Genomic DNA, 24,328 nt, shown 5'->3' on the forward strand with positions numbered 1-24,328 from the left:
TGTTCTCATTTTCTCATAGCTTAACGTTTCTTTGTTAACACAATTTTACATGACGGCAGCATGGTATTGTGTGCTGTTTTTTCTTTTTTCTTTTCTTTTTTTTTTTGAGACAGAGCCTTCTCTGTCGCCCACGCTGGAGCACAGTGACGCGATCTTGGCTCACTGTAACCTTTACCTCCCAGGTTCAAGCAATTCTCATGCCTCAGCCTCCCAAGTAGCTGGGACTACAGGCGCTCACCACCGCGCCTGGCTAATGTATTTTTAGTAGAGACAGGGTTTCACCGTGTTGGCCAGGCTGGTCTCGAGCTCCCGACCTCAGGTGATCTGCCCACCTCGGCCTCCCAAAGGAGTTTACAGGCGTGAGCCACTGCTCCCAGCCCTGTTCACTTTCTACCTCGTCCGTTGCTTTTCCTCTGGAGTCAATGTTAGGTTCAGCTCCTCCACCCTTATGTATTGTCTTCTTGATATAATTTAACTTCTTGATTTAAAAATTGATGAAAATATTCCCTCTGGAATTTTGAGAAAATGTTTTCAAACACCAGTTGCAGAAAAATAAAGCTAGTGGGAACACTTTCTAAGTGACACATGCAGTTTTCCTGGAAGGTGGCATAAATGGAACACTTTTAAAACGTTTGAGTGCTTTTCCAAAAGCTGGTAGATTCAGTGGGCTGAGAAACTGGCTTATATTAATAGATTTGTTTTGTTCAGCCTTCACAGTGCTGTAAAGACTTTAAGCCAATAGAGAATCAGGAGACTTGCACGTAATAAACTTGCATTCCTGGTTTCTCTTGAAAAATCAGTGGATTTGGAGCCCTGGTGCCCATTCCCACGTGGTGGGAGCCAGCCAGTGCCGCTCCGCATGGGTGGCCAGGCCTCCCCGCTTCACGCCATTCCCGCTAGGTATTGTTACTATTATGTTCATCAGTATTAACCTTCGCACCTAGCCTGCTTCACTCATTTATATGTCCTGCCTGGTCCGTAGACATTTCAGTTCCTGGCCCTGGCACTGCCTTCTTGGCGGTAACCCTGCTGGCCGCCCCCAGGCCCAGGGAGGTTAGGGGACTTGCCTAGGTGCACGCAGCCCGTGAGCAGTCCACTCATGGCTCATACCAGTGAGTCCACTCTCAAAGCCCACCCTTGTTCTTCCCACTGGAATCACACGACCATTGGCAAAACATCATGGGCTGTAAAATGCCATTGCTTCAGCATTAAAAGAGTTAATTCTTATGGCCTCTCTGACTCACACTGAAAAACCTTGGCTCTGCTATTCAAGCAGATTGCATTAACATCTTGAGTGTGTGTGTATGTGTGTGTCTCCCTTTTTATTTCAACTTTTGTAAGGAAATTGTGTAACTTCTCTGCCAGATTTTGGTTTCCACAGATAATGAAGTCAGTTTAGCAGGGCCAGTGCGCCTCCTCCACCACTTCGAAGGGTAATCTACATAGAAGAAAAGATGCCTGAGGTTCTTATTTGTTTGTTTGTTTGAGACAGGGTCTTGCTCTGTCACCCAGGCTGGAGTGCAGTGGCGCAATCATGGCTCACTGCAGCCTCCACCTCCCAGGCTCAAGTGATCCTCCCACCTTAGCCTCCTGAGTAGCTGGGACCACAGGTGTGAGCCACCACACCTGGCTGTTTTTAAATTTTTGTTTTTAATTAAATTTTTTTATTTTTGTGGAGATGAGGTCTCACTGTGTTGTTGCCTAGGCTGGATGAGGTTCTTAAGATCAAAAGCTAGCAAAGACTTAAAAACCAACAACAGATCAAGTCAACCAAAAAAAGCAACGATTGTCGTGGTCCTCATTTCAAATACTGAGAGTCTTTCTCCTAGTGGTGAGAGATCAGGAGCACAGAGGGATATGTGTGTGTGAGGTGTGCCTTCCTACTATTATTAAAGTTGCTCCTCACAGCTCACTGTGAACCAAGGGGAATTTCACAGCTATCCATTTCCCTATTTGTCCCTACAAACAGCTTCTGTTTAATGCAGAGTAGGTACTGGCCCCATTTCACAGAACAGGAAACCGAGGGGCTTTACGGGCTGTGTAATTGAGTCTGGCAGCGAGGGCCTCTGCTTCCTCTTCCTGGTTAGGCCACTACACTCTTCTTTCACCAGGAACCAGGCAGTCTTCTGGGATTTGGGTTTCCCCCCCTTACCTGCACCGTGGAGGGGTTGGACTGGATATTTTATATTTTTTCCAAGATTTTAAAGGCATGAACTTTGTTTTCTAACCCTAAGGAGAACTTTTTAAGGGTAGTAGGGTTGCTGTATTATTTATCCCAGCACCTAGAATATACTGAAGAATAAATGAAAATCTGACTAACATCAAAAGTGAAAACAAAAACAAAATACACAAAAACAAAATTTTGATAGAGTTGTCTAATAAAATTTTTAAATGAGTTTATGAAAAAATCTATTAACAAAGTTAAAGGGCAAATGTTAAACTGGAAAAATATTATTTAAAATATACTACTACAAAAGTTTAGAGGAAAATACTCAAAAAATGAATAAGAAAAGGATGAATACCTCAGTTGAAAAGTGGGCCAAGGTCATGAACTCGAGAAAAATTCCTTTACAAAGAAAAATGCAAGTGAACGATAAATGTTAAAATGATGTTTAAGCTTGTGATAAGCATAATGAATATAAGAATAAGATATTTTCTACCTAATACATGAAAGAGATTTGAAAGATTGATAATGGTTGAGGAAAAGCCATCTCGTACACTACTATGGACATGTAGGTTGGTACAAACTAAGTTTGGCACATGTAGCAAAAGTGGAGTGTATCTATTTTTGTTTTATTTGTTTATTTGTATATTTTTATATATTTATATATTTTTAGAGACAGAGAGTTGCTGTGTCACTCAGGCTGGAGTGCAGTGGCACAATCATGGCTCACTGTATCCTTGACCTCCTGGGCTCAAGGGATCCTCCTGCATCAGCTTCCTGAGTAGCTGGGACTACGGGCACAAGCCACTGTGCCTGGCTGATTTTTTTTTCTTTTGTAGAGCCAGGGGTCTTGCTATGTTGCCCAGGCTGGTCTTGAACTCCTGGTCTCAAGTGATCCTGCCACCTTGGCCTCCCAAAGTGCTGAGATTACAGGTGTCAGCCACCATGCTCGGCTCTACTTTTTAAAAATTAAGTCTAAGGATATAGTCGTACAGGGACACAAAGATGTAAGTATAAGGATATTCACTGAATCATTGTCGTAATAGTGAACAATAGATAACCAAAATGTCCGTCGTTAGGGTATTGAATAATTCCATAACGTGATGTATGATCTTCAGTCATTTTAGATGATATTGATGTATATTCATAGAAATGGAAAGATTTTAGGTGATTTTTTTTTTTTTTTTTTTTGAGACATAGTCTTGCTTTGTCACCCAGGCTGGAGTGATCTGATCTCAGTTCACTGCAACCTCTGATTCCTAGGCTCAAGTGATTCTCCTGCCTTAGCCCCTGACGTAGCTGGGATTACAGGCACGTGCCACCACACCTGGGTAATTTTTGTATTTTTAACAGAGACGTGGTTTTGCCATGTTGGCCAGGCTGGTTTCGAACTCCTGACCTCAAGTGATCAGCCCCCCTCAACCTCCCAAAGTGCTGGGATTACAGGTGTGAGCCACTGTGCCCAGCCGATTTTAGATGATATTGATCTATATTCATAGAAAAGGAAAGATTTCCAGGATATATAAAGTTGAGGAAAAGCAAAATTTAGATAGAGTATGATCACTTTTCAGAGCAAAAGTTATGTTAAAATAGAGCGTCTTGCAAACTCGGAAGCAGATCACATGGGATGGTCACACTGCAGTGTGATTGACATAAAGACCGATGTTATTGGGGAAGAAGCCTGGAAGAGGAGGAAGAGGAAAGAAAAAGAGTCGGGAACAGCTCTTACTCAAGGATGCTGGACTTTCAGGGATGTGGCCGTAAAATTCTCTGAGGATGAGTGGGAATGCTTGGACCCTGCACAGCATGCTCTATACAGGGACTTGATGTTGGAGAGCTACAGGAACCAGGTCTCCATGGCAGGAAATTCTCTTCCTGACCCAAATATTATCTTCATGGTGGAGCAAGGGAAAGACCACTGGACAGTGGAGAGTCAAGTGAAAATAGCAAGAAAGCCAAAAGAGTGGGGACGTATCAAAGGTGTGATCAGAGTGGTGCTGCAGCTCAAACAGAAACACATGCAAAGATCTTATCATGGTGGACAGCTTTCATCTGGTAGGGTGTCATGGTATATATGTCATATTTGCATATATATAGGTTTTCACCTATGGTTCCTGGCTCCTAACTCCCAAACCCTTGTTATAATCTTGGGGCACTTTAGGCCTCAGGAAACAGAATCACTGTCTGACCTTCTCCTGTCCTCCTTTTACCTGCCCAAGGCAGGACTCTAATCTGATCGTGGGTCCTTCCAGAGAGAGTCCTGCCCCATCTTCTAGAGGAAGGATGCTACTCAGAGAGACCAAGAAGAACCTGAACACACAGGCCTTGCTGGGTTTTGATCATGCACTTTTTGTCCAATCACATTTTTACAAGATTATTAAGAACGCCTGTGTAGGTCGGGCACATTGGCTCACGCCTGTAATCCCAACACTTTGGGAGGCCGAGGTGGGTGGATCACTTGAAGTCAGGGGTTCGAGGCCAGCCTGACCAACATGGTGAAACCCCTTCTCTACTAAAATTACAAAAATTAGCCGGGTGTGGTGGTGCATCCCTGTAATCTCAGCTACTCAGGAGGCTGAGGCAGGAGAATCGCTTGAACCCAGTTGCAGTGAGCCGAGATCATGTGACTGCACTCTAGCCTGGGTGACAGAGTCAGACTCTGAGAAAGAAAGAAAGAGAGAAAGAGAGAAAAGAAAGAAAAGGGAATGCGTATGTAATGAAGCCTCTGTCAAAAAAAGAAAAGAAAAGAAAGAAAGAAAGAGAAAGGAAAGAAAGAAAAAGACAGAAAGAGAGAAAAGAGAATGCGTATGTAATGAAGCCTCTGTCAAAAAAAGAAAAGAAAGCAAGCAAGCAAGAAAGAAAGAAAGAAAGAAAGAAAAGAAAATGCCTATGTAATGAAGCCTCCATAAAAACTTAAAAGTGCTCAGGGCGCTTCTGGAGAGCTGAGGTTCCTGGAGAGTGGCGCCCAGGGAGGGCATGGCAGCTCTGTGTCCCTGTCTGCTTACCTTGCCCTAAGCGTCTCTTCATCTGTATCCTTTGCAATATCCTTTATGAGAAACTGGTCACTATAAGTGTTTCCTTGGGTTCTGTGAGCCGCTGTAGCAAATTAATCGAACCCAAAGAGGGGTCGGTGGGAACCCCAACCTGAAGCCTGTCGATCAGAAGTTCTAGAGGCCCGGACTTGGGACTCGTGTCTGTGGAGGAGCAGTCTTGGGTACTGAGCCCTCAACCTGGGGATCTGACAGCATCTCCAGGGAGAGAGTGTCAGAATTGAATTGGAGGACACCTAGCTGGTATCTGCTGCTGGTGGTGGGAGAACCCCCCACAGATTTGGTCATAGAAGTCCTCTTCTGTGCTGATGGTTGTGGTGTGAGAGCAGAGGAAAAACATGGTTCTAGAGAGTTATCCCCTACACATCTGGCTTCTGGGAACTCTGCTTCCTTCTCTCGGAGGGATATCTTTCCTATACGTGCAATCAAGGAATTATCCCCCAAAGGGAAAAGTAATACAGGAGAAATATTCCACACAGTGTCACTGGAAAGACATGAAGCCATGACATTGAAGACTTGCTTCAGGGAAATCCAGAAAAATAGACACTACTCTGAGTGTCAGTGGAGAAGTGATGAAAGCAGTTACAAGAGTGCCTCAAAAAAATCTCACTGCTAAAAGAGACCAACCTGATACAAGGGATGCAGGCAATAAGCCTATTAAAAATCAGCTTGGATTAAGCTTTCAGTCATATCTGCCTGAACTGCAGCTATTTCAAGCTAAAGGGAAAATTTATGAATGTCATCAAGTTGAAAAGTCTATCAGCAATGGTTCCTCAGTTTCACCACCCCAAAGAATTCCTTCTAAGCCCAAATCCATATTTCTAACAAGTATGGGACTTACTTAATCTATTCTTCCTTACACAAGAACAGAAAGCACACATTAGGGAAAAACCTTACAAATGAAATGAGTGTGGCAAAACCTTTAATCATGACTCACTCTATGCTGTATATTAGATAATCCATCCCAGAGAGAAATGACATAAATGTGATTTATGTAGCAGGGTTATTAGTCAAAAATAAAACCTTGCACATCATTGGAGAGAGTTTATACTGGAGAGAAACTCTACAAATGTAATGTATGTGACAAGGTTTTCGGTTGCAATTCACACCTTGCAAGACATTGGAGAATTCACACTGGAGAAGAACCTTACAAGTGTAATGAGTGTGGCAAAGCCTTCAGTGTGCAGTCAGCACTTACCATCAGGTGGTCCATACTGGAGAGAAGCCTTCCAAATGAAATGAGTGTGGCAAGGTCTTCATGCACAATTCACTTCCCCCATGACATCCAATAATTCATTCTTGGGAGAATCCTTACAAACGCAATGAGTATGGCAAACCCTTCATCGTGAGTTCAAGCATTAATTGACATCAGAGAGTCCATACTAAAGAAAAATCATAGAACCGTAATGTATGTAGGAGAGGCTTTATCCAGATTTCACACTCACTAGACATTGAAATAAGCATTTTTGATGAAACCACAGAAATGTAATGTGCCTGCTGAGGCTGTCGCCCAAAGATCAAAACTGTAGAACATCAGAGGAGTCAGATGAGGAATGACTCAGTCTTTAGTTCTCCAAGATTAACTTTCAACATTTCATACTGCAGAACAATTACAAGTCAAAATATGTTAAAACTCATGACATGATATCTATCAAAGCTACCAGGATGTTGGGCTGTGGCCAGTTACCTTCAGGTTTTAAAATATTTTATTCAATTATTTGAAGTTTCTTGAAAAGGCTACTTTTCTACTTATGACTTTGAACTTGAACTTTGAAATAAAAGGGATGAAAATCCAGAACATACAAGCAACTCAAACAACTCAACAGCAAAGAAAACCCAAATAAAATGATTTAAATTGGGCAAGGAATCTGAGTAGACATTTCTAAAAAGAAGACATACAAATGGCCAACAAGTTTATGGAAAACTGCTCAACATCACTATCATCAGGAAAATGCAAATTAAAAACCACAGGAAGATATCTTCTCTCTCCAGTTAGAATGGCTATCATTAAAAATACAAAAAATAACAAATGCTGGCAAAGGTGAAGAGAAAAGGGAATTCTTGTACTCTGTTGGTAAATTAAGCACTGTGTACATTAGTACAGATATTATGGAAGACAGTATGGAGGTTTCTCAAAAAAGCTAAAAATAGAACTGCCATACAATCCAGCAGTTCTACTACTGGGTATTTATGCAAAGGAGGGTGAATCAGTATATCAAAGGGATACCCACACTCACAGATTTATTGCTGCACTATCCACAACAGCCAAGCTATGAAATCAACCCAAGTGTCCATCAACAAATGAATGGAGGCTGGCGTGGTGGCTCACACCTGTAATCCCAGCACTTTGGGAGGCCAAGGAGGGTGGATCACCTGAGGTCAGGAGTTTGAGACCAGCCTGGCCAACATGGTGAAACCCCATCTCTACTAAAGTAAATTACAAAAATTAGCTGGTGGCACATGCCTGTAATCCCAGCTACTTGGGAGGCTGGGGCAGGAGAATCACATGAACCTGGGATACAGAGGTTGCAGTGAGCTGAGGCTGCGCCACTGCACTCCAGCCTGGTTGGCAGAGTAAGACCCTGTCTCAAAAAAACAAAACAAAGCAAAAACGAATTAATGGGTACAGAAAATATGGTATATATACACATTGGAATACTATTCAGCCATAAAAAAGAATGAAATCCTGTCGTTCATGGCAACATGGATGAACCTGGAGGACATTTCGTTAAGTGAAATAATCCAGACACAGAAAGATAAATACTACATGTTCCTACTCATATGCAAAAGCTAAAAAAAAAAAAGAGCTCATAGAAGTAGAGTAGAATTGTAGTTATTAGAAGGTGGGAAGGGTTGGGGGAGGGAAGGACAGGGAGAGGTTGGTTAACAGTTACAAAGTTATAGCTAGATGGGAGGAAAATATTCCAGTGTTCTGTAGCACTGTAGGATGAATAAGGCTAACAATAATTTAGTGTATATTTTCGAAAAGCTTGAAGAGAAGATTTTAGATGTTCACAACATCAAGAAATGATAAATGCTCAAGGTGATGAATATGCCAATTACCCTGGTTTGATCATTGCATACATGTATGTACATATCACTCTGTATCCCATAAGATGCATAATTATTGTCTATCAGCTAAAAATAAAAGGAAAGAAAGAACTGAATGAATAATCCCATTTTAAAAGTCATATAAAAATAATTGGGAAGGACATATACCAATTTATTAGCAGTTGACTATGGCTGGGTGGTGAAATACGATTGGTTTTTATTTCCTTTTTGTTTTTTTGAATTTCTTTTTTATTAAATGCATATGTTGCTTTTAAAATGGCAAAAGTAATAAAGATATTAACATTTTTGGAATATATTAGGTCTTCCCAGTAGTCTGGATATACATTTTAAACACTTTTAAAGAAATAAGGGAATAGATGTGGTTTTGATAATACTGGATTTGTCACTTAGAATACTTATAATTTTCATTTAGTGCAATTGTAGGTTGGTAATTAGAACTCTCTGACTATTATTAGCCTTTGGTTTTTGTGGGAATAGCGTGAGAATTGCAGTAGACTTTTCTACTTGGGACTTCTGTAATTGGCCTCTTATTCTTAGATGATTTAGAGGCTGAGGAAATATTACTATGATGAATGCTAGTGGACCAGGCTGGACTATGTGAAAGTAAGGTAAAGAACCCCTGACTCTTTACCCCGAAAACCCCAGGGTCCATCTCCTAATAAGAACATAATGAGAACACCATGATCATACCTACAAAATTAATTTCAATCAATGATAATATCTTGCATGTAGTGTGAATTTAAAATTTTTAAGTTGTTCTTAAAATATCTTTTTGTGGGGGTAGGGGGTACAGGGTCTCGCTCTGTCACCTAGACTGCAATGCACTGGGGCAATCTTGGCGCTTCACTACCAGCCTCAAACTCCTGGGTTCAAGCTGTCCTGCCTCAGTCTTCCGAGCTGCCAGAACTACAGGCTGTGCCATAATGCTCAGCTGATTTAAAAAAAAAATTTTTTTTTTTGTGAAGAAGGAGCCTTGCTCTGTTGCCCAAGCTGGTCTCGAAATCCTGGCCTCAAGCCATCGTCCTGCTTCAGCTTCCCAAAGGGCTAGGATTACAGAAAAAAGAGCCACCACACCTGCCAAATGTATTTTATTTATTTTATTTTATTTATTTATTTTATTATTATACTTTAGGTTTTAGGGTACATGTGCACAATGTGCAGGTTTGTTACATATGTATCCATGTGCCGTGTTGTTTTGCTGCACCCATTAACTCGTCATTTAGCATAAGGTATATCTCCTAATGCTGTCCCTCCCCCCTCCCCCCACCCCACAACAGTCCCCGTCATTCTCAGTAAACTATCGCAAGGAAAAAAAACCAAACACCGCATGTTCTCATTCATAGGTGAGACTTGAACAGTGAGAACTCATGGACACAGGAAGGGGAACATCACACTCCAGGGACTGCCAAATATATTTTAAAGCTGTTTTCCCCCTAATCTGGGATCCAGCCAAGGTTCATATATTGCATTTGGTTGTTTTATCTCTTTCCTGTCAATCTAGATTCTAGAAGAATCTCCCTGTATTTTTCTGGTTTGCTTCTCAGGACATTGACTTATTTGAAGCATTCAGGCCGGCTTGTCTTACAGAATGTTTCACATTCGACATTTGCCTGATTGTTTTCTTACAATTAAATTCAGACTAAACTTTTGTGGCCAGAATGCTGTATAGGTGATGTATCTACTGCTTATTCCATCACTTCAGGAGGCTCTCATAGCAGGTTGTCCCACTACTGGGGATGCTTGCTATTTTTTAATGAATAGGAAACTTTCTGTCATAAAAGTCAAGTCTATTGAACATTCCTGGTATTTTTATACCGTTCATGAGCACAAAGAAAATGCTTTTTAAAAGGAAATATGCAAGAAAGAAAACAGTGTTTCATGATCTACTGAGGCTTTAAAACCCTTTCTTTTTGGACTTAGAAGGGAGGAAAAAAAATCCTTCCTTTTTTTAGAGAAAACATAAATATGTGTTAAGCTGCCAATCTTCGTCCTTGCATTTATGCAAGCAGGTTGGGACTTAGATATAGTATTCTATTAGTTGCTACTAGTGTTGGATTCATATTAGCATAGTAAATATGTAAGACAACTTTTTCTTTATGCCATTGTAAGACCAAAAACATTACATGCCAACATGCCAGCTGCTATTTTCACTCTTAATTATTGTAATAAGTTTTTAAAAACCAAGGTTATCCTTTCCTGAGATCTGGGGGTATTTTAATAATTGAAGCTATCTGGTTTTAGAAACACAATCTTTTTAGACAGATTTGGTCTGTCACCACCCGATAATTGTGGATTGTTTCACTTCACCTGTACCTCCTGGTTCAATGTTCTCCTGCCACTGGCTCACTGCAACCTCTGCCTCCTGGTTTCAAGCAATTCTCCTGCCTTAGCCTCCCAAGTAGCTGGGACTACAGGTGCCTGCCACCACACCGCCACCAGGCCTGGCTAATTTTTTGTATTTTTAGGAGAGATGGGGTTTCACCATATTGGCCAGGCTGGTCTTGAACTCCTGACTTCGTAATCTGCTCACCTTGGCCTCCCAAAGTGCTGGGATTACAGGCATGAACCACCGTGCCCGGCCAGAAACAGTCTTTTGAATGCCACCTTTGTTTTGTTTTGTTTCAAAACCCCCAGTTGAACTAACAGAAAATGCGAAATATTTTCTTTTGGGTGTCATGAGTCTTCTAGCCCTTTTCTCGTCTTAGTGGTTCCCAAGGACCAGGGCTTTTTGGGGTCCTGCTGAGGTGTAGCATTTAACTTGTTTGATTTGTGAATCTTTGTGAAGAAACAATGCAGTAATGTGGAGATGCTGACTCTCTTTTTTCAGGGCATCTTTTATGACCAAAACTGTGCCTTGTGGAAATGAACTTCACAAGTTCCTCATCTGGGACACTGCTGGTCAGGAACGGGTGAGTATATGCTGTTTTTTGGTGAAAACAAGATCCAGTGAAAATAAGATCAGCTTCTGAAGGTTTGTTTGCGTTAGATAAGACTCTTGGTTGCAGGTGACAGAAACCTAGCTTGAAATGATGTAAGCAAAAAGAAAATGTACTCATTAGCTATGTGAAAAGTCTAAGTGGGTACCTAGGGTGAGGCGGGGCTGAGTTCAGGTCCCCAAATGTGTTGTGAGAGGTGCCCATCTCTCTTTATTTCTGTTTCTTTCCATTTAGTGCAATTGTGGTTGCACTCTCGATTTGATTCATTTTTAGGCAGACTCACCCTCCCTCCTTACCTCGAGGGTGGTAAGGATGGCCCCAAAAGCATCTCTACACCTACCTTCAGCCTTTTTAAAAGCAACTACCGGGTGAGCATGCACCTTTTCTGCAAGTGGGAACATACATCTTAGTGCCTCCGAGTTCTCATTGGCCTGCCTTAGGCCCCATGCCCACTCCTGAACTTCAGGTGGTACCATGTTCTGGGGGTTTGGTGCCCCTACTGGTGGGACCTGGCAGTACACTGACCCCTAGAGGCAAGGGCTGGTGTCAGCCCCACCTGAACCACGTTGTCTGGAAGTCAAGTAGGCTTAGCGCCCCAAGGAAAATCTGAGGTCTCTTACTGGAAAAATGGGTCAATGGATGCTGGGTTATCAAAACAGTGGATGACTTCTCATTTACTCCTAATTCTCTTTTTTTGCTGAAAATACTTACGGAGAAGACTATATATTTTAGAAGGTCATGCCTTTAGATTCAAAAAAGGAAAATGACGAATACTAACACAGTGTCTATTACTGGATACTTGCATAATAACTAGAGCGTATATTATAAAAGTTGCTGTGTCTTGCTGTGTCTCCCAGGATGGAGTGCAGTGGCACAATTATGGCTCACTGCACCCTTGACCTCCTGGGCTCAAGAGACCCTCCTGCCTCAGCTTCTTGAGTAGCTGGGACTACAGGCACAAGCCACTGCACCTGGCTGATTTTTTTTTCTTTTATAGAGCCAGGGGTCTTGCTACATTGCCCAAGCTGGTCTTGAACTCCTGGCCTCAAGTAATCCTCCAACCTTGGCCTCCCAAAGTGCTGGGATTGCAGGTGTCAGTCATAACATAAAAGTTGAGGCCAGACGCGGTGGCTCATGCCTGTAATCCCAACACTTTGGGAGGCCGAGGCAGGCGGATCATGAGGTCAGGAAATCGAGACCATCCTGGCTAACACAGTGAAACCCCGTCTCTACTAAAAATACAAAAAATTAGCCAGGTATAGTGGCGGGCGCCTGTAGTCCCAGCTACTCAGGAGGCTGAGGCGGGAAAATGGCGTGAACCCAGGAGGCGGAGGTTGCAGTGAGCCGAGATCACGCCACTGCACTCCAGCCTGGGCAACAGAGCGAGACTCCAGCAAAAAAAAAAAAAAAAAAAAGTTGAAACGGATAGCCAAGCAGAGATAACCAATACCTTGTCTTAGCCAAGAGCTATTAGCTTGATTGAAATTATCAGAGTTGATGACTATGGAGTAAAATTGGTAGAATTTTCCCTTGTCTGATCCAAACTCAAATGTCACCTTCTCTACCTCCCTGTTTAAAATGTCACCACCTCATTTTCTTGCCCTACTCCACTCACTTCCTGCTTCATTTTTCTCCACAGTTCTTATCATCTTCCAATATATTATTTAATTCACTTTATTTTGAGACAGAGTCTTGCTCTGTCACCCAGGCTGGAGTGCAGTGGTGCAATCACAGCTCACCTCAGCCTCCCGAGTATCAGGGACCACAGGTGCTCACCACCACTCTGGGGTAATTTTTAAATTTTTTTTGTAGAGACAAGGTCTTGCGATGTTGCCCAGGCTGGTCTTGAACTCCTGGGCTCAAGCAGTCCTTCTGCCTTGGCCTTCCAAAGTGCTGGAATTACAGGTGTGAGCTACTGTTTGGGGACTTAATTCAATTATTGATCTGCTTATTGTCTTTCTAAAAGGAAGAATCCAGGATTCAGGATAATCTATAATTTTCATTATCATCTCCTGACTAATCAAGTGGTAATTTATATAATTTTCATTTTATCTAAATTCCCTTTTAAAACAAAAGTTCCCATATTTGTAGATTAAAACATTTTTAAAACACTGCTGAAAGAAATCATAGACATAGACACAAACAAATGGAAACACATCCTCTGCTCATGGATGGGTAGAATCAATATTGTGAAAATGACCATACTGCCAGAAGCAGTCTACAAATTCAATGCAATTCCCATCAAAATAACACCATCATTCAGGCTGGGCGCGGTGGCTCATGCCTGTAATCCCAGCACTTTGGGAGGCCGAGGTTGAGTGGATCATGAGGTCAGGAGTTCGAGACCAGCCTGGCCAATATGGTGAAACCTTGTCTCTACTAAAAATACAAAAATTAGTCAGGCGTGGTGGCACATGCCTGTAGTCCCAACTACTTGGGAGGCTGAGGCAGAAGAATCACTTGAACCCGGGAGGTGGAGGTTGCAGTGAGCTGAGATCATGCCACTGTACTCCAGCCTGGGTGACAGAGAGAGACTCTGTCTCAAAAAAACAAAAAACAAAAAACAAAAAAACAAAAAAAGCAACCATCGTCATTCTTCACAGAACCAGAAAAAAAAATCCTAAAATTCATATGGAACCAAAAAAGAGCCTGCATAGCCAAAGCAAGACTAAGCAAAAAGAATGAATCTGGAGGCATCACATTACCCGACCTCAAACTATACTATAAGGGCATAGTCATCAAAACAGCATGGTACTGGTATAAAAATAGGCGTATAGACCAATGGAACAGAATAGAGAACCCAGAAATAAGCCAAATACTTACAGTCAACTGATCTTTGACAAAACAAACAAAAACATAAAGTGGGAAATGGACATCCTATTCAACAAATGGTGCTGGGAAAATTGGCAAGCCACATGTAGGAGAATGAAACTGGATTCTCATCTCTCACCCTATACAAAAATCAATGCAAGATGGATCAAAGACTTAAATCTAAGACCTGAAGCCATAAAACTCTAGAAGATAACATTGGAGAAGCCCTTCAAGACATTGCCTTAGACAAAGGAATCATGACCAAAAACCCAAAAGCAAATGCAACAAAGAAAAAGATAAATAGATGGGACTTAATTAAACTAAAAAGCTTCTGCACAGCAAAAGAAATAATCTGCAGAGTAAACAGACAATCCACAGAGTGGGAGAAAGTCTTCACAATCCATACATCTGACAAAGGACTAATATCCAGATCTACATGGAACTCAACAAAATCAGCAAGAACAAAACAAACAATCCCATCAAAATGTGGTTTAAGGACAAGAATAGACACTTCTCAGAAGAATTTATGCAAACGGCCAATGAACATGAAAAAATGCTCAACATCACTAATTATCAGGGAAATGAAAATCAAAACCACAATACGATACGGCCTTACTCTTTAAGAATGACCATAATCAAAAAATCAAAATATAGTAGATGTTGGCGTGGATGTGGTGAAAAGGAAACAGTTTTACACTCTTGATGGGATCGTAAACTAGTATAACCACTATGGAAAACAGCATGGCGATTCCTTAAAGAACTAAAAATAGATCTACCATTTGATTCAGCAGTCCCACTCCTGCTATCTACCCAGAGGAAAAGAAGTCATTACACAGAAAAGATACTTGCACATGCATGTTTATTGCAGCACAATTTGCAATTGTAAAAATATGGAACCAGCCCAAATCCCCATCAATCAATGAGTGGGTAAAGAAAATGTGGTATATCTATACACCGTACAATACTATTGAATACTACTCAGCCATAAAAAGGAACTAAATAATGACATTCACAGCAACCTGGATGCGATTGGAGACCATTATTCTAAATGAAGTAACTCAGGAATAGAAAACTAAACATCGTATATTCTCACTCATAAGCGGGAGCTAAGCTATGAGGACACAGTGGCATAAGAATGATACAATGGACTTTGGTGACTTGCAGGAAAGGGTGGGAGTGGGGGTGAGGGATAAAAACTACACATTGGGTACAGTGTACACTGCTTGGGTGATGGGTGCACCAAAATCTCAGAAATTACCACTAGAGAATTTACTCTTGTAAACAAACACCACCTGTTCCCCAAAAACCTACTGAAATTTAAAAAATAAAATAAAATAAAGCTAAAAGAAGCGTGCTAAAATATGCACTTAATCTTAATCTAAAATTGTAGATGTGGAATTGCTAGTTCAGTCTCTGATACATACTGTAAAATCCACCTGTTATTTGGACCCACAGTGTTTCACTGTTATGTACTTTCACTTTTACCCAAAGTAAGTATTATATTAAAATGAGAAAGAAAAAATAATCCTTTAAAAAATATATATTTGCTTTCTAATGACTTTAAACTTTTTTCATATTTTTTAGCCTTTTCATTTCTGATCTTAATAATTGAATGATTATAGCTTTACCCACTTTTTTCTTGGGTAATTTGTAAGAATCTCTTAACATTAAATTATACATAATGTCTCCATTTGTTATTTATATTATAATTTCTATTTTAGGTTTCTAATGGTCAAACTTGTTTTTTAGGGTCAAATCAATAATCTTGTCTTTTATGAATTCTGCTTTAGAATACATGCTTTAAAAGACCTTCAGAATTGCTGAAGTAAATATTAATTAAAGTTATATTAAATACTTAAATAAAACACATTTTCTTAAAAAGTACATTTTAAACAGTTTTAAGAAACAAATTAGGATGAATATTCTGGCCTATAAATGCTAACCTCATTAGAAAGTCTTCTATTTTTCTGCTAAATTGAGAACACAGACTTCTGTGCACGGGAAGCAGCTGCCTGGGGCACCTCTTCAACTCCGTCAGCTGTGCCTGCCTATTCCTCAAATGAGGTGACCCATTCAAGGAAAAATGTCTACTTAGAGACCTCACTTCTTGATATACGTGTGTGTTACTTGTAGTTGATCTGCTGGTTTTTTGTTTTTATTGTTATGTAAACTTAAGCAGAGAGAGTTTCTTGATTCCCTTTTTACCTCTGGCTATGAAATAGTTGCTTTTGCAGCTGCCTTTAATGAACACAGTAAGTCAATTTTGTGAATCGCTGGCTTAATGTCAGCAATGCTTCTGCTTCTCCTGCTGGCGGACGTTCCCTGATGACTTGCTGTGTTCCACGTACTGTTCTGAGTGCCTGTGTGTACTGAAGCATTCAGCCCTCCTTGCAAAAGCACTTTGAGGTAGAAACTGTCCTTATTCCCATTTGCAGGTGAGGTCATTGAGACACAGAGACATTAAATAACTTGCACAATGTCACAGAGCTAATAAGGTGTAAAGCTGAAAATTGAATCCGGCAGTCTGGGTCCTGAGCTTTTTAATTTTATTTTGATTGAAAAATCACACAAAAAACCATATGGTTGAAAGTAAAACTATCCAAACTCCCACTACCCAGATATTTCCACTATGGATATTAGATGACCATTCTTCAGATATCTGTATGTGATTGATAATTTTATATCAATGGGATTGTGATTCTTTATAGCCTGCTGTTTTCATTTGATATTACAGTGTCACAAAGGAGAGATTTCTGTGTGATCAAAACAGAATGTTTAACACTTACCTCTAACAGGCTATTCAAGGAATAGTCTTTTGAAGAAACTTGAACTCTGCTAAAATGACTATTGTAGTTTGTAGTTTGCTCCATTTACCATCGCAAAGAAAAATACCAGCGGCAAGTTTTCAAATGATCGTAATTCTAATTATTGTGATTGCTTTTCCTAAAATTTGACTTTTAGAGGTTGTAGACATCTGACTCCACTGATACATTCATAATTTTAAGGAAACCACTAGTATTATACGTGCAAGGCATGCCTCCACAGGAGGGATATTCTTTCTTTATACTTCGAGGAAGACGGATTTAGTTTGGGATAACGATTTCAAAGTGAACATTTTTAGAGTCTAGATTTGTGGAGAGCGTGTGAGTGATATCCATATGGCAGTGTGGTCACCTGATCTCCCCAGCCCTCGACGGCCTGATTTCGTTGTCCTCGGGCTGTCCTTGTCTGGTGTCCCCTGGTGGAGTCTTGCATCTCTCCAGTAATGGCAATTTTTCAATTGTTTTGGCAGCTTGTTGCTGGCTTTAATTGTGCTTATAATGATGTTGCCTAACGTTTGAGCTAAAAATAAATTCCCTGCTGTTGCTTGTGCCTATTGCTATTTGTTCTGTCTCATTAATTATTGGAGTCCAGTGAATTTTATTACCCCTCTTTATCATCATAGAAATCTGTTATTGTTCTTTTAGTTTTCATAATTTTAAACAAACAATCACTTTGGGTTTATGATTTGACAATATAAAGACAGATTTCTTTTTTTCTTTCTTATTTTATTTGATCTTTTTAAGACAGGGTCACACCCTGTCACCCAGGCTGGAGTGCAGTGATGCAATCATAGCTCACTGCAACCTCAAAGTCCCAGGCCTAGTCAATCCTCCTGCTCCAGCCTCCTGAGTAGCTGAGACTACCAGTGTATGCCACTATGTGCAGCTAATTAAAAAAAAAAAAAAAAAAATTGGGCCAGGCACGGTCGCTCACGCCTGTAATCCCAGCACTTTGGGAGGCCGAGGTGGGTGGATCACGAGGTCAGGAGTACGAGACCAGCCTGGCCAACATGGTGAAACCCGTTTCTACTAAAAATAGAAAAAGTAGCTGGATGTGGTGGCACATGTAGTCCCAGTTACTCAGGAGGCTGACACAAGAGAATCGCTTGAACCCAGAAGGCGAAGGTCGCGGTGAGCTGAGATTGCACCACTGCACCCCAATCTGGGTGAAAGAACAAGACTCCGTCTCAAAAAAAAATTTTGTAGAGATGAGGTCTTGCTATGTTGTGCAGGCTGGTCTTGAACTCCTGGCTTCAAGCAGTCCATTTCACTTGGCTTCCCAAAGTGTTGGGATTATAGGCGTGAGCCACCAAGCCTGGCCAAAGACATAGATTTCTGTGTCCTTAAAGGAAGAAAGCTCAACTCAGTGGTTTGCTTGTGTTCATAACTCAGTATTTATTTATTTGTGGAATTATTGCGCCAAGTTCTGCCTAACATACACAGCATTCTGGTTAATGCCCTACTTACTGCCTAGTAATAATTCTGTCTTATATTTGTGGTACAAATTTGTACTCTTGGAAAATTATTTTTTCTTCCCCTGAGCACAGGAATCTAAAGGGATCCTCCTCCTCTTTGTATAAGAGAGTATTCATTCTATTTATTTTTATTTATTTATTTTAGAGACAGGGTCTCACTCTGTCACCCAGGCTGGAGTGCCATGGCATGATCATAGCTCATTATAGTCTCAAATTCCTGGGCTCAAGCGATTCCCCCGCCTCAGCCTCCAGAGTAGCTGGGACTACAGGCGCACCACTGTGCCCAGCCTATTCATTCTTGATACTCTGTCTGAATGTTGCTTTTTTAATCCAACTGTGTGTCATGGGCATCCTGTCTCATTCATTCAGTGGCGATATGGTAATTCATAGGGTGTGTCTATTAACAAAAATGTTTTTTGAGAAATTTAACCATTTCCCAGTTGAATCCCATTTGTTGGAAGCTTGACATTTGTAAGATTTGTGCATGGTGTGTTGGTACCACCAAGGGCTATGAAGAGCGGAAGAGTGCCACTGGGCTTCCTCTGTTGTACCATCAGTGTGGCCTTTGGGAAGTTTTTATCCTGTCCTCTTGGAATGGGTTATTGTGCTGGTTTCTGCTTCACACCAAGCTGTGAACAGTACAGAGTAGCAGGTCAGCAGGCACCTTTCCAAGGATCTACACAGAAGCCATGCCTAGAGCGGTCCACAGCTGACAGAAGGGAATTTACCTGCCCAGCTCCCTGCAGAAGCCTAGAGTCAACACATAGAGTGGCTTTTAGTGAGAGGAACTGAAAAGCAACATTGGCATAAATAGGGCATGGGTTCATGGAGAGGTGAAGAGCTGGGGATAATACTTTAATCTACCAGAGGCCCCTCCTGGGTTCTCTTGCTCTATATACCATGGAGGACCAACTTCTTCCAACCTGAAACTTTCTTCAGCCATCTCCCTTCCATTTTTTTCCACCATGCTATACTTTTACAGTTCATGACGTTCCAACACAAATTTCCCATTAAAAAACCTGAAGCTGTAGAGCTAATGTTTGACTTTCCATGGCTCTGAAGATATATTTATTCCTTCCTCTTGGCTCAGACGACCCCTCCCCATGTTGGAAAATGGTTTCTAAAAAGAGCGCAGTGAAGCGGCAGTAGTGGAATTCTCTGTACTTTTTCCTTGGCAGGGAGTTCTTTCCCTGACCCCCTCCTTACCTGTTCTAGACCCACTCAAGCTTCTGTCTCTGAGCTTTCTGTCCTCATTCTCTGTTGGCCTCGGAAGCAGATGAGCCAACTTTCATCTTTCCTGTATAACCCACCTTGGAGCTTTAGCAGTTAGAAATCACATTCACTGAAAATTGCTTCTGTCCACATTTGTTTCTGTGTTGACTATCAGTATGTGGAGTATTACCAGCCTCTTTTCTTTATTTAAAAACAGCTTTACTGAGATTCAATTCACGTACCATACAATTCATCCATCTAAAGTATGCACCTTGGTGGGCTCTGGTGCATTCCGAATTGTTCAACCATCAGCTCAATCCATTTTAGAGCATTTTTATCAGTCCAGAAAGAAACCCCTATGAATTAGCAGTCACTTGCAGTTCCCCCTCTACATCCCTCAGCCCTGGGATACCTTCTGTCTCTAGATTTGCCTAATCTGGACATTTCATACGAATGGAATCATACAACCTGTGGTTCTTTGTGACTGGATCCTTTCACTTAGGATAAGATTATCAAGGTTCACATTGTGGTGTGGGTCATAAAAGTATTTCCTTTTTATGGCAGAATAATATTCCATTGTATGGATAGACCACATTTTGTTTAGCCACTCATCAGTTGATGGATATCCACTTTCCCCCAACTTTTTGGCTATTATGAATAGCTGTGAACATTCATGTACAATTCTTTGTGTAGATGTATTTTTTTTTTTTTTTTTTTTTGAGATGGAGTCTTGCTCTGTCACCTAGGCTGGAGTGCAGTGGTGCGATCTTGGCTCACTGCATCCTCCGCCTCCTGGTTTCAAGCTATTCCCCTGCCTCAGCCTCCCCAGTAGCTGGGATTACAGCCAGTCACCACCATGCCTGGCTAATTTTTTGTATTTTTAGTAGAGACAGGGTTTTACCATGTTGGCCAGGCTGGTCTCAAACTCCTGACCTCAGGTGATCCACCTGCCTCGGCCTCCCAAAGTGTTGGGATTACAGGCGTAAGCCACCGTGCCCGGCCAGATGTATGTTTTTAAAAATCTCTTAGGTATGTATCTAGAAGTGAAATTGATGGGTCATATGGTAACTCTATGACTAGCATTTAGAGGAATTGCCAAACTGTTTTCCAAAGTGGAAAACTAGCAGTGTATAAGGCTTTAGTTTCTCCATATTCTCACCAACACTTGTCTTTGTCTAACCTAAGGTCGTAAAGGTTTACTCCTGCATTTTCTTCTGAGAGTTTTATAGTCTTAGCTCTCACTTTTATCCCTGTGATGCATTTGGAGTTAATTTCTGTGCATGTCGTAAGGACAGGATCCAGCTTCATTTCTTGCAGGCAGCTGTCCAGTTGTCCCAACACAGTTTATTGAAAAGACTGTTCTTTGCCCGATTGTCTTGGCACCTTTGTTGAAAATCACCTGACCATAAATTTGAGGCTCTGATTCTGGACTCTCAGTTCTATTCCTTTGATATACATTTTTTCTCCTTATGCCAATACCACATTGTCTTGATTACTGTAGCTTTGTAGTAAGCTTTCAAATTGGAAAATGTGAGTTCTCCAACTTTGTTCTTTTTCAAGATTGTTTTAGCTATCCTGTGTATGTCGCATTTCCAAATGAATTTTAGGATCAGCTTGTAAATATTTATCAAAAGAATCCAGCTGGGATTTTGGTCAGGATTATGTTGACTTTGTAGATGACTTTGGGGTTACCTGCTCCTTAAACCTTTAAATTATCAACGATAAGGAAGTTGCCAGCTGTCTTTCAACTCTTTGGAATCTACATGTAGGTTAGAAATGCTGACCTCAGAGAAAAAATTTTGAATAAAGAATTAGGTCAGGCACAGTGAATCATACCTTTAATCCCAGTACTTTGGGAGGCCAAGGTGGAAGGACAGCTTGAGCCCAGGAGTTCAAGATAAGCCTGGGCAACATAGTGAGACCCTGTCTCTACAAAAACTAAAAAATTACCTGGGTGTGGTGGTGCATGCCTGTAAGAGGGAACCACACTCACACCCTCCAGGAGCCCACGGTTTAATGCATGCAGTCAGGAGATCTGGGCACCCCAGGCTGTTCAGCCATACCACTTGCTCACCTCCTTCAGATTAATTTTGCAAGCGACTGCCAGTCTGCATGGTTTGAAAGGTTAGGTGTTTGGAGATCATATGCCCAGAGGGCTGGGATGCACTGGCGCAAAGCTGTGCGGAATTGCTGGGTCTGAATGGGTCCTTGAGAAAGCAAAGGAACTGGAGGCAGCAGATAGCTGAGGTCAAATTCAGGCTTTACAGACATCCAAAGAAACTCTTTTGCTGTCTTTCCTGCTTTCTTCAGGGCCCCAGCATCTATGGTCAAAAAAGTGGTTCACTATTCATAGGCTGTTAGTAAAGTCAGAGGAAATTTTGACCTTTGGAAGTTCTTGAAGAATGGAGCCTCTCACAAGCTCAGAATGAGCAGCTCCTTTCTTTCTCCTGCAGCCATTGGAAATACAGGCCCGCCTACAACACCAGCCAGCAGCACAGCCCGGAATCCTGCCCCTGACCTGCACCATCCCCACCAGCCCACGATAGAACGTTTTTGTAGGCATTCCTCCTCATGGGAGAGGATAGAGTACAAGTGAGTTTTTGCTCTCCTCCCTACCCCTTTCACAAGAGCACTGTGCTTTCTTTTCTTCTCTTTTTCCTTTCTTTTTTTTTTTTTTTAGACAGGGTCTTGCTGTGTCACCCAGGCTGAAATGCAGTGGTGCGATCATAGCTCACTGCAGCCTTGACCTCCTGGACTCAAGCAATCCTCCTGCCTTAACCTCCCGAGTAGCTGGGACTGTAGGCACCAGCCACTATGCCTGGCTAATATTTTTTGTTTGTTTTTTGTTCAGAGACGAGGTCTCACTATACTGTCCAGGCCGGGATGACTGCTTTCAACCAATGCAAACTGAGATCCCGGCAAGGGAAATAGTCCCTTCCTCCATGCCCCTAGTAACTCTCTTGAAAGAGAAAATTGAGTGACGATTGTGTGGGGAGGAGGCAGGCCTGGAGCTTGAAGATGGGGTTTATGCTGTTAAAGTGAGATAAACGGCTGTGGTGAGGGCCATGCCTGCTGAGCTCCTTTAAGGAGAAGCCCCAGGAATCCTTCATTAAGCACTTTACAATGGAAGAGTTTCATTGATATTTGAAAATTGGTGCTGGAAACTACAAAAGCGAAGTGTGAGCAGAGGTATTGGAGAGGGCATAAGGGGACCCTGACAGCAGCTGTGCAGGTGGAGCGGGGGCTGCCTCCGTCCACAGACGTGGCCCCCAGGACTGTCGTGCCGTTTGGGGGGGTTGTGTTCTGTAAGAAAATAGGAATCTAGGTGCAGAACAGCCCTCCTGGGTGTCAGAATGCCAGTGACGGGAGAGAAGGAGGAAGGACATGTTCATATACGAAGATACCTTTCGGGAGTTCTTAGGGAAACACTGTAAACAGCTCTGCCCTGAGCCCAGGAGGTGGCCATGCTGGCAGTGAGTGATGTGGCCTGGGCCGTGGGGACACAGAGGCGGGCAGAGGGGAAAGCCTCAGAGCTGCGTGGACAGGCTTCTGCTTACACACAGGCTCCCAGCCTGCCTCTTGCCCCTTGGGGGTTCTTTTGTCACTGGAGACCCTGCTGTTGCCCTTTGCTCTCCAGTGCTTGTCCCCTTCTTCCATATGCCCCCTCCTTGGTGGGGACAGGCTGCTCCAGGGAGGTACAGTGACTGCACTGGATGAACACCCTCCCAGGTCAGGCAATGACATTTTGCTGGCATGTGTTTTAGTTTGGGATGCCCTGAGTAGCTTCTAATTATGAGGCACTGTCTGTGCCTCTTGGGTGGAGGCCAAGTTTCCGTTCTGCCAAGTCTCAGAGGACGTGGGGCCAAGACACAGAGCCGCTGAGACAGGAGTTTCAGGGGGTCCGGAGGTGGATTTGCCGAGAGTCTAAGAAGCACTTCATCTAGTTTTGTTTCCTCTCCTCCCTTCCCCTCCCTTTCCCTTCTGTCCTCTTCTTTTCTTTTATGGAGCTAATTTCCTAAGTCTGGCTAAAATACAGGAGAAAAGGCCTATAAAGCCTATGAGTGTCATTCTTGAGTAGGAAATTAACAAATAGACTTTGTTTGGTAACAGAAGAACCTGCTCCTGAGGCGCTGACAGCCTGTCCTAACAGAGGCAACTGGGCTGCAGTGAGCACGGACTCGCCGTAGAAAGACCTCTGCATCCAGAGTGGCCCCGTGGAAGGTGCCAGACTCTCCCTCACTCCAAGAAAAGAGGACACTTTTTGAGGGCAGGGACCTTGTTACCTTCTTCACTTTCTCTTTTTGTTTCCAGTTGTTGCTGTAACAGATTGCCACACACTCAGTGGCTTAAAACAACACAGATAGACTCCCTTAGAGCTATGAAGGTCAGAAGTCAGAAATGGGTCTCATGCCTGTGGTCCCAGCTACTTGGAGGCTGAGACGGGAGGATCACCTGAGCCCAGGAGTTCAAGACCAGCCTGGGCAACATAATGAGACTCCCATCTCTACAAAAAGTTTTTTAAAAATTAGCCAGGTGTGGTGACATGCAGCTGTAATCCCAGCTACTCAGGAGACCGAGACAGGAGGATCACTTGAGCCCAGGAGGTTGAGGCTGCAGTGAGCCGAGATTGCACCACTGCACTCCAGCCTGGACAATAGAATGAGACCTTGTCTCAAAACAAAAACATAAAAAGATTAAAAAAAAAAAAAAGAAATGGGTCTCACTGGAATAAGATTAAAATATCTGCAGGCCTTAATCCTTCCTGGAGGTACAAGGGCAGAATCTG

At 42.2% G+C, this 24,328-nt stretch overlaps 1 protein-coding gene across 1 annotated transcript in view; it reads left to right on the top strand.

Moving 5' to 3' along the window:
* Positions 1–24,328, top strand: part of RAB31 (RAB31, member RAS oncogene family) — a 163,316-nt gene that overhangs the window by 81,032 nt on the left and 57,956 nt on the right. Inside the window, exon 3 of the mRNA XM_032152818.2 lies at positions 11,114–11,195. Within this exon, the coding sequence (XP_032008709.1) occupies positions 11,114–11,195 (82 nt within the window). The remainder of the gene's footprint in view (positions 1–11,113; positions 11,196–24,328) is intronic.

Source organism: Hylobates moloch, unplaced genomic scaffold (assembly GCF_009828535.3).
Source record: "Hylobates moloch isolate HMO894 unplaced genomic scaffold, HMol_V3 SCAFFOLD_5, whole genome shotgun sequence".
NCBI lineage: Eukaryota > Metazoa > Chordata > Mammalia > Primates > Hylobatidae > Hylobates > Hylobates moloch.